The sequence below is a fragment of the Pygocentrus nattereri genome, chromosome 22 (assembly GCF_015220715.1).
Source record: "Pygocentrus nattereri isolate fPygNat1 chromosome 22, fPygNat1.pri, whole genome shotgun sequence".
Taxonomy (NCBI): Eukaryota; Metazoa; Chordata; class Actinopteri; order Characiformes; family Serrasalmidae; genus Pygocentrus; species Pygocentrus nattereri.
This window is the reverse complement of record NC_051232.1, coordinates 10,352,755-10,363,652: the sequence shown is the minus strand read 5'-3', so window position 1 is coordinate 10,363,652 and position 10,898 is coordinate 10,352,755. Positions and strand designations below refer to the sequence as shown.

Here is a 10,898-nt window from a genome sequence, read left to right as displayed (position 1 = left end):
TATTATACAGCACTAATTGGTATAAAAAATGCCACCATTGGAAGCAGGTTCAGCTACACCTTACCCTAAATTTCTGTTCCATCTTAAATGGTGGAGCATTTACATTTACAGCATTTGGCAGACGCTCTTAACCAGAGCGACTTACAGTTTGATTATTTTACACAGGTAGGGGAAGGTAGTGTTAGGAGTCTTGCCCAAGGACTCTTATTGATCTAGTGTAGGGTGTTTACTCAGGTGGGGATTGAACCCCAGTCTACAGCTTAGAAGACAAAGGTGTTCCCCACTACACTAACCAACCACTACTGGAGCAGTTGAACTCTGGTACCTGAGGCACATTATAGGAAGCTGGTGATGAAGTTAAATTCAGGTTAATTTACCTTTGATGCTTTATTAGCCAAGCTGTTTGAAACAGTGGAGGAGGGATGTCACGATTGGCCCCTCACAGTCCTGTCCATGTGCGTTTGTTTTGGTTTTCTAGTCCTGCCCCCTCGTTTCATGACTCCACCCCTGATTGTCTCCACCTGTGTTTGCACCTGTCCCTTGTTACCCTTATGTATTTAAGCCCTGTGTTTTCCCCGGTCTGGTTACTGGTCTTTGTTTTGAATCTCTGTCTGTGTTGATGGTGTTATATGCTGTGGTGTTTGTTCTGTTCTGCTTGTTCTGTTGAATTCTGGTGTCTGTCATGTCTGCCCCACGATCTCTCCATATTGGCTACTTGAACCTGGACTGTTATGACTATGACCCTGGATTTCCCCGTAATGAATCTTGCTTATCTCCGCATATGCATCCGCCTCCTCGCTCCCCGTTACAAGGGAACAAGATTTAAATGTATCTTCAGTTTCCCTGTTGAGTGCAGTAATGATGCTTAAAGAGTATCAAACACTCTTGTTAACACCTAAAATACACTAACTCATCTAACTAATCTAGAACAGCCAATAAATACTGCCAAGAATCCAATAGGGATGCTAGCAGCAGATCATTTAACGTTCCGTGTTTCAGAAAAAAAAATCAACTTTAATATTTTGCTAGCTAGCATGCTAGGGGAGTAACCCAATGAAACTATTTTAGAATGTATGTCATGTGTAACAATTTGTTCAAATTTACAAAATACAATATTTACAAAATATATAGAAAGTATATATATAAAAATACAAAATATAGTTAGTCCACAAAAACACTTCAAGCTTCAAAAGTCACAGGACGCAGTTTTATTTTATTTTTATTTTATGATGTCATAAGCCTCCATGATGCGGTGCTGAAGGTGGAGTTTGTTGCAGATTTTCTCAGCATACACAATTTGTTTAAGATGACCCCATAGATAAAAAATAATAAAATCTGTCCTATGACTTTTGACTCACCCTATATTTTGAAAGACTTTATATGACTGAAATCTCCCAGTTTTGTTGGGATCAGCATACATGCAGAAACTAAGTAATCAAAAGTGGAGTCTTGCCCAAGGACTGTTACTGGTATAGCATATGGTGCTTCCCCAGGAAGTGGAATCAAACCTCAGTCTGCAACATGGAGGGCAGAGGTGTTACACAAAATATACCAGCATGCAGTCCTAGAGGAGAAAAGTAGACAGGTTTGGAAAATGACAGGAGTCATTGTCTGACTGCATTATGCAAAGTGTAAAGTTTGGTGGAGGGGAGATTATGGTGTGGGGCTGTTTATCAGGAGTTGGGCTCGGCCCCTTAGTTCCAGTGAAAGGAACTCTTAGTGCAGGGGTGGCCAACCCGTGGCTCGCAAGCCGCATGCGGCTCTTTGCCTGCACATGTGCAGCTAATTTGTATTTTATTTTATTTGAATTTTTTTTTGCGCGCTTATAGCATACGTTGGCATATTTTCCATACTGGAAGAAGCCAAAGTCTGTTGCCTCGGTGATGCTACACCCCCGTCCCTCCCCTTGCATAGAGGACGTCGCAGCAGAATCTTAACTACAAAAATCACTACTGCTGCTCTGTTAACCATTCTTTAGAAGTAACAGCACAACGTTAATCTGTTTGTAGTATGAGGTCTATACTTAGAAAATCATAAATGAGAAACTAATGGTTAAGCTTTTTTAAACCAGAGGCCAAAATATACAAAACAAAATACATTTGTTTGGATACAAAAGATAATTTAAGCAGCAAATACAGTACTGAACAGACATATTTGCAAACACAGCAACACATTTAGTCTTAAATCATATGAGCTAACCTATAGCGTCCATTTACCAGCAACCAAAACATGTGGCTAGTTGTTTATTTGGTTGGTTATTTGGATGCAGACTAATGCCTAAGCGCTAGATATACATTTGTATGGGTGACTTCAACTACAAATGTACTAGACATTAAATCAGAAGTGTCCAGTTTTAACTTCAGAGTAGTTTATATTTTGTTAACTAGTCACAAAAACACAGGTGTGGTTCCTGACTTCTCCTCAGTCCTCCAACCATCACATTGAATTCTTCAAGTCCACCACCAGATTTCATAAAAATGAATGATTTAACATTGAAACCAAGTTTTGGACGATAACTACAAGTAATATTGGACTTCCTCAGGGAGAGAGTTGAAATATATGGAGTAACACATAAAACTACAATGTATTATATTGAAGTCTGGACTCTGGGGTGGCCAGTCCATTGTTTTTGAATATTGTTACTCTTTTTTTGAACTGAGCTGTGGAAGCTCTGACGTTTTAGAAAATGAATAACTTAAGTTCAGGTTTTGAATGGAAATGAATAAATTCAGGAGGTGCATCTAAAAACATTTTGCCATTCACTCAAATACCGTAATTCAGCTAAATATTGTTTTCTTACACATCCAAACAAACTGGTAGTTACATGTATAATCAGCCCAGTTGTTTACAGGATCAGACCAATGGCCAGTTACAACACAGTCTCCATAACCAGTGGGATCTCCATGTCCCCAAAACCTGAAAGAGAGAATCAGAGTCTGTGTTTTAACACACATCTTCTAAGCCGCTTATCCTTCTGGGTTGTGGGTCTGTGTTTTATCAGAAAAATGAAAAGCAACTGCACCATGAACAGAATTCAATAAAGTGATTTCTTACCTAGTGGTCAGTCCTGAACCGTCCACCCATTTCCAGATGCCCTCGGTTTCTCTGTCAGTCAGACCGATCCAAACTTTCTGACCTCTTCTCAACATTTCAATAAAGTCCTGTTGAATTGTGACAACTGCTTACACATAACCAGATACCCACAACACATTCAGCTGCCAATCACACTGTAAATGGTGGAATACGGCAAATGTGTGTTGATATTTAATGAGCTTACAGTATTTAGTTTAGTTTTCTTTTCAACTAATATACCACCTAGTTAGCTCAACTATGCTTCTAGAATCAAGAGAAACAGTCAAGCAGCTTTGCCAGGTGGGAGGGTGAACTACATTTTACTAATATAGGTCAAGTAATGACTTTACATTTTACATGTACATTTATTGGTGAAATATACATTTTAAAAAGTCACTCATTCTTAAAGGAAAGCTCGGCAAAAACAATCAAATTAACATCATTTACCCCAAATACAGTCGATCAGCCAAGACATATTTGGTATCTGAAGTTTCCTTTTTAGTTTACAATGGGAGATGTTAGGCCAACACTGCTAACCAACAGTCAACTTGGATTGCCACCAAGCTCATCTCCATAAACATGTGTCCAAACAACACCCTGCTCAAAGTGCATCCAGATCTTTGTTTTTCAGACATATCAATGTTGTTTAGAACACAGCATGACATACTTCAGTCTATAATAACTAAAAAATAAACTTCTTCACATGCGTGAACAGTGGAATCCACTGTGAGTAACCAGAGCCACTTTCACCTCGGCACCATGTGTGGAATCATTCCATGGAAGACCACCAGAGACAGGGCTGCGTGAAATCCTAACCAAACACACACCATGAGGTAACTTGGTAGAAAAGCTGTGCTTTTGAAACTGGAAGATTAAAGCAACGTCCGATTATATGTTCGGACTTAAGTGCACACAAAGAAACGCATCAGTTGAATGCAGAACCCACCAGTGACTTGCCTGGACATGTCTGCTACTCCTTTTACAAAACACTTGGGTTTACTTGTGTAGAGTGCCAGACAAGAAGCGATTGCTGTATTCACAGAGATTTTTATGAGGCTGAAGCTGGATTCATTTACGAAATAAATTTTCTGTTCCACCTTAAGTGGTGCAGCATTTATATTCTGACAACTGTACAGGTCCTAGGATGAAACTGCCACATCATTTAAGGTGGAACAGAAAATTTGGATAAGAAACTGGGGAAGAAGAAGCATTGTGACATTTTGCACAATACTTCTACAGAATGGAACTCTTGCTAGTTTGTGGTTCATTGCCAAAAGCCACAGTTTGCATGTTTCTGCATCATTAGAGAATTGAAGGTAATATACCTGCAAGGTATATATTCATAATTACAGTGGAAGAGTCTCTTGTTTTCTTGTTATCTTTTATTTCATGTTTCTAGTTCAGCCTTTGTGAGAGTGCTGCTTCCGTTTCCTTTGTTTGTTGCTGTTTTCCCACCTTTTTTATTTCCCATTCCTTGAGGCTTCCCCGTGGTGCAGCGGTAACTCCACGGAGTGCCAATCAGTACATCGGCGGTTCGGGCCTGGCCCTGTGTCATTTCAATCCCGATGTGCCCAATTCATTTCCCATTACCTCAATACATTTATTTAACACCCTTTCTCACGGGTTTTCATCTTTACACTTGGGCCGCCTCCCTGCCGTCCCATAACAATATGAAACTACAACTGGATTTCTTTGTTCTGTTTACTGTTTATACTAAATGAAACGCAGCGCTTTATTTTGTAGCTTTATTGCTATTTGAGATGTAGCGTCTAGCTTTCTTACAGTTTCTTACAGTAAAGTAGCCTTAGATATGCAAAACAAGCAATGCCTATGTCCTGACAGGAGTACAAAGCAGTGTGCTATGTGGATGGTATAGTTTCAGTTTTAGGTCGTTTTAGCTTAAATAAGGTTTTTGAAGTTTGTTGAATAAATGAAGATTTTGAGATGCATTTATAGAGATGAGTTTGGTGACAATCCAGCACTAGCATTTTTTAGCAAAGCGTTTGTTAGTCTAGCATCTCTCATTGTAATCTAAGGAAGCACAAGTCAAATCAAAAGAAGCACATCAGATATCAAACATGGCATAGTGGCTGCATCTGGGGTAAGTGATCAATCAATCATTTGATTTTTTGACAAACTTCCTTTATTAAGGGTTCCCAGGCCCCCTAAATTCCCTGCTCTGGCTATACCTCTGGTGCACACTCTGTATTGGGGACTGTTAACCTTTTTCACAGTGTGACCTTTTTTTACAGTTAAGAATATTTTATGATACCATCCCCCCAGCACCCCCCTACAGTGTATACATAGAAAAGAAATTACGGAAGAATAATGAACAACATCTTATGCACAAATGAGACAAAAATCAACCAGAATGATGGGAGGAAAAGGGTATGGAGAAGGGACCAATCTACTCTTAATCCAAAGCACATCACCTCATCTGTGAAGCATGGTGGAGGTAGTGTCATGGCATAGATGTGTGACTATCAGTGGTACAAGAAGTGCATAGGACTACATTATCTGCTCAGTGAGAGAAATTCAGTGAGCAGTGGATGGACAGTGGCCTGAAGCATTCTCCAAAAGCAGCATGACTTTTGGGATGTCCTGCAATGGGCAAGACAGTCACCTGACCTTTAACCTGTTCAATGTAATCTTGATTGAAACACAGACACACACATACCTGTTCCTCTTTGTTGTGTATGGTCACCAGGTCTGCCCCTGTCTTTCTGCACTCCTGCCTGCTTCCATACCAGCTCTTCTTTTCAGTGGAGATGTAGTAAATACTGGAGCTGAAGTAGATCCATCCTGGTTTATTAAGTTCTCGCACTGTTCAGCCCAAATGACATGGTTGTAACCCATAATTGTACCCATAAACACAACAACAGTAATGAATTAAAGTTTAATCGAGTCAGACATAAAAAAACACACAAATTAATACCATACCAAGTTCGGAAAGCCACCTCTGGAATCTGTCTCTTTCTGTAGCCAGGCTGGTCTGTATCTGGCCTCTCTCTGTAGTCAGGTAGATTAAACTGGTCTTTAACTGGTCTCTCTCTGTAGTCAGGTTGATTAATCTGGTCTGTAACTGGTCTCTCTCTATAGTCAAGTTGGTGTAACTAGTCTGTAACTGGTCTCTCTCTGTGATGAACTTGACCCACGGCACTGTGAAGGCAGCCAGCAGGAGAACAGACAGCAGCCCCAGACACACTGCAGCCAGTCTGTACCATATCCTTCCTCCAGTATTAGTCTCTATGGGGAAAGCACATAAGATTTAGTTAGGAGATGAAGAGTCCTCTATTTTCCTCCCTTCATGCCCCCAGCATGGCTGCATGTCTGTTTATTGTTGATTAAGTATGTTCACACTAAATATTTCCCATCCAATATAATATTAAGAATACTGCAGCACAACAATCAGCTGAATATATGGGTTAATAAGGACAATCTTGATATGAATTACTAGCTATACTGTAATAATGTGTTACAGTGTAATAAATGTGTGTAACCATGCCTAAATGTCAGATGTCATTTATCATCATGACCAATTTTATAAAAGCATGAACAAGGTGAAAGACAGTTGCCAGTAATTGTCATGACATCTGTCATAATGCTTGATGTCATGATGGCAAACTAGAGTACACTAGAGCTGTTTTGTTTCCAAACATGGTAACATGAGTGTTACAGTACTGAACAAAAGCTGTCTAGTTAACTGGTGACAGAATATGACGGCTACAATGACATGCTTACAACATGGTTATATCCGTGTTATATAGCAGGGTTCAAGTAAAGTGGTATCTGATTTTACTACCTGGATGTTGTATTTTTAGGGTCCTCCTGGTGCCGATGTCCTCCGTCTCTGTGTCAGGCTCATGGTTTCTAACCGCACCTAAAGTTTCATAGATCGCCACCACCATCTCCACCTTATCCCCTCTTTGCAGCTCCTCAGTGTCAATCACATCATAAACATCCTGAGACATTCTAATCTACTGAAACTCACCAAAACACAAATCACTGTGTTTGTTAGTAGGAACTCTATTGCACAGCTGCACTTCTTAGGGTGGTTTATTGTAATGACTGTTGGTTCAAGTCAAGGAAGTGACAGTGTGTTAAAACGGCCTTCCTGTGTGTGATGAAGGTGAGAATGCAGCGCAGCTCCTGCTCTCGTAGTCTTGCCGTTTGTTCTTAACCTCATACATTACATGTCAAATACTGTAAGGAAATCTGAACAACAATGTCTGTCTGTACCCACAACCTAGCTGGATTATCTCAAATGAATGTTGTGTAAGTCATTGTGTGGAGGTCACATAACCTGTTTAATGTGGGAGCCTCATAGTTTTCTCTTACTTGCAAAATACAGTTTTAAAGACAATTAGTAGAAATAGCAAAAAAAATGAATGAGAATGTGAGGCTTTAACTTGAGAGTCGTGATCCAAAAATGGCAAAATACATAACCTAGCAAACCAAAGGTCCAAAGGGCAAAGGCAAAAAGGGTGAAAGTCAAAACAGCAAAACAGTCAAAACCGGAAAAGTCACAAGAAGTTAAGTGATACTTTTTTAATCCCACAAATGGGGAAATTCCACCTCCACATTTAACCATCCATGAAGTGAAACACCACATACACACTAGCGAATACCCTAGGGGGCACACTCACCCAGAGCGGTGGGCAGCCCTATCCACGGTGCCCGGGGAGCAATTGGGGGTTAGGTGTCTTGCTCAAGGACACCTCAGTCATAGACTGTCAGCGCTGGGGATCAAACTGGCAACCTTCCAGTCACAGGGCCAGTTCCCTAACCTCCAGCCCACGACTGCCCCCAATAGCCAGAAGAATAACGCTCAGTAGCTTTTGAAACAAGTAGCAATACCTCACACTGAGCTAGTCTAAAAGCCCGGGCTTTATACTAAACTAATAATATAAGAACAGGTGTAACAAGTTAGTATTCAGGAGACAGAGAGCAGTGATTGGAGCGAGATGGAGGGCTGAGAATCATGTATTCCCTCTGGGGATTCTGGGAAATGGAGTCCCTAAAGGCCTCTGAGCCTGAGGGCCAAGGGTTGCTGTTTACATTTCTAACAGGTAATCAGCAACAGCTCTGCTGACTAGACGTGGTAACAAATGGGAGTTACACTAAACTGAACTTTTGTCCTTCACAAGAAGACATTGTACTGAACATGAAAATGGAAGCATCACAAGGCAACGTGGATGAAAGCCTAACCACAAGTCTGAGTGAGCTGCTCTAAAAGGAAGCTTTATTTCCTCTCACAGATAGGGGAACTGAGTGCTTACAGACTACGTCACAGCTGAGGTTCAGACAGGTGTAAGAGATCTGAAGCAGGGTTCATTAAACAGGCTTACAAAACAGTCCAAAACTCAAAAAAGGGAAAGCTCTGTACACAGCGTAGAGGAACACAAGAGTACACAAGAGTAAGGAAGGGCAAGGCTTCTGGTGGACAGACTGGGGAACTGCAGGAAACAGATCAAGCAGAATACCCTCCTCCATGGGTGCTGGGGAAAAGGTGGTCAGTGTAGGTGCAGTGGAAGGTCCACAGGTCCACAGCTTTCCCAATTCACTAAATAGAGTAGCCTCTAGCCACAATGTGGAGAGCTCATCTTTATGCAGATATGCTGCACTCCCTTTAACCTCCAATGGATGACGAGGTTCAACTGCAGACTTGGGATGCAGACCTGCAGAGGACACAGGCTTCAAGAGGGTGGCCAAAGGCACAGGTCACATGGAGAGAACCATACTATCTGGCTAGGAAGCAATATTTTGGCTACTTGATGGCCCATTGGAGACTGGTTTGCATACTAATCAACTGATTAAAACTAATTAATTGACTAGCACCTTGTTGGCTGGGTGAGGTGTGTAGAGAAGGGAAAACAACAAAATGCACAGTGCAGTGTTGCCAGGATTGAGATTGAAAACCCCTGTCCTTGCATACACTAAGAGGCAGAGTTGGGAGCAAGTAATAAATAAGTCTTAGGTGTTGACATTTGAGTCTCAAGTCTAGTCCCAATTCAAGACTGTTGAGTCTCGAAAAGACGGCATGTTAGTAGTGTATGGTTGTATGTTAGGGTTTTTTTGTATATATAAAATACAAAATCTAAGGCACATGGATGAGAGGTTCACAAGAAAACACACATATGACTTATAACCAACATACACAGCTCAAATGACTCTTCCTCTGAGTTTGATTTCCCTCTGCTGACAAAAATACATAACTGCAGGATTTTGCTGACTGGAGTCTGTTAAAGGGCATTTTCTTCTGCTGAGTAGACATCATGAATAAGTTGAAATGACACTCCTTTAACTTTATTAGTAATTTAATATCATATGTAGATATTTTTGTATTATTCTGACATTTAAGCCTTGAGTTATAATGAGCCACGTTGAGTTAGATAACTGTTTGTAGTTGTATTTGTGGTGTTTCTGGGAGAATAGTGCTGAGTGATGGGGAGCAGATTCATAATTGTCCTCTAGACTCAGTTAGAGCTGCTGAATTTCACACTGTCTTTGTCGCTAAATGTTATATTTGTCAAGTACAGTGTCACTAATGCACTTTCAGTACTGAAATAATGAAGTTTCATGCGTGAGACTATTCCACTGAGTTTGATTTCCCTCTGCTGACAAAAATAAGTAACTGCAGGGTTTTGCTGAGTGTTGCCAGTTAAAGGGGCCATATTTTACATTTTAACTGTATTTTAGGGCCCAAAGTTCTTTGCTAGCCAATACTGGTTTTTGGCTTTGTCCCTTGCATACAGAGATTTCACTGGATTGTCTACATCTTTTAATGTTATGTACTGTAGATGATCAGAAAAGTAAAGTTCTTTGCTATTTTACGTTGAGAAACTTTAAATAACAAACTTTATTGTTGCACTATTTGATTGTGTAGTCTTTCACTACACAACTGATGTTACTGACCTGTTACCAATTAACATTAAGGTGTTTTTTTTTTTAGGTGATTTTCCTCAGTCTGAAAAGGGTGGAATGCTCTGTCCAGGTCTGGAGTGAATCCTTGTCCCAAGTGGAGGAGTTTAAATATCATGGTATTTTGTTCACGAGTGAAGGAAGGATGGAGCGAGAGGTTGACAGGCGGATTGGTGCAGCGTCTGCAGTGATGCGGACCCTATACCGGTCCGTCATAGTGAAGAGAGAGCTGAGCCAGAAGGCGAAGCTGTCAATTTACCGGTCAATCTACATTCTGACTCTCCCCTATGGTCATGGGCTTTGGGTAGTGACTGAAAGAACGAGATCGCGGATACAAGCAGCCGAAATGAGCTTTCTCCACAGGGTCACTGGGCTCTCCCTTAGAGGGTGAGAAGCTCGGCGATTCGGGAGAGGCTCGGGGTAGAGCCGCTGCTCCTCCACGTTGAGAGAAGCCAGTTGAGGTGGTTCAGGCATCTGGTAAGGATGGCCTCTGGATGCCTCCCTAGACATGTCCGACAGGGAGGAGACTCTCAACTGTCTTGGGAACGCCTCGGTATCCCTCCGGAAGAGCTGGAGAGGGAGGCCTGGGCCTCTTTGCTTAGGCTGCTGCCCCCTCGACCCGGACTTGGATAAACGGTTGAGGATGGATGGTGTTTTTTTTTAGCATTACACAGCTTTACCAGTTTTTTGTTGCTCCCATCACAACTTTTTTGGGATGTGTTGCTGGTATATATATAATATAATGTGACATTTTAGATCTAATTTGAATTCTGCTCATCAGAGTCAATTCACTAATAACTTTGAGAGGCTCAGAGAATGGAATCAACTCAATTCACTAGAGATGGAAAGGAGTCGATTTTAAGGGTTCAAAAATTGAATACTAGATTTAAGGCACCGAGTTGTGA

General features: G+C 41.1%; 1 protein-coding gene across 1 annotated transcript; it reads right to left on the bottom strand.

Moving 5' to 3' along the window:
- Positions 1-2,081: 2,081 nt before the first annotated feature.
- On the bottom strand, positions 2,082-7,746 carry LOC108410914 (CD209 antigen-like). The gene is made up of 5 exons (XM_017682231.2): positions 6,875-7,746; positions 6,013-6,318; positions 5,750-5,895; positions 3,055-3,161; positions 2,082-2,916 (listed from the first exon to the last, which is right to left on the bottom strand). Exons 1-5 carry the CDS (start codon positions 7,041-7,043, stop codon positions 2,778-2,780), a joined length of 867 nt encoding a protein of 288 aa, XP_017537720.1. The 5' UTR covers positions 7,044-7,746; the 3' UTR covers positions 2,082-2,777.
- Between the last annotated feature and the right edge of the window lie 3,152 nt (positions 7,747-10,898).

Excerpts from the sequence above, each read along its gene's own strand:
- LOC108410914 (XM_017682231.2), bottom strand. The coding sequence starts at position 7,043 with ATGTCTCAGGATGTTTATGATGTGATTGACACTGAGGAGCTGCAAAGA. Across the intron at positions 6,319-6,874 it reads CCTAAAAATACAACATCCAG|AGACTAATACTGGAGGAAGG; the intron begins GTAGTAAAATCA and ends CTTTCCCCATAG. Across the intron at positions 3,162-5,749 it reads TACACAACAAAGAGGAACAG|GACTTTATTGAAATGTTGAG; the intron begins GTATGTGTGTGT and ends ACAATTCAACAG.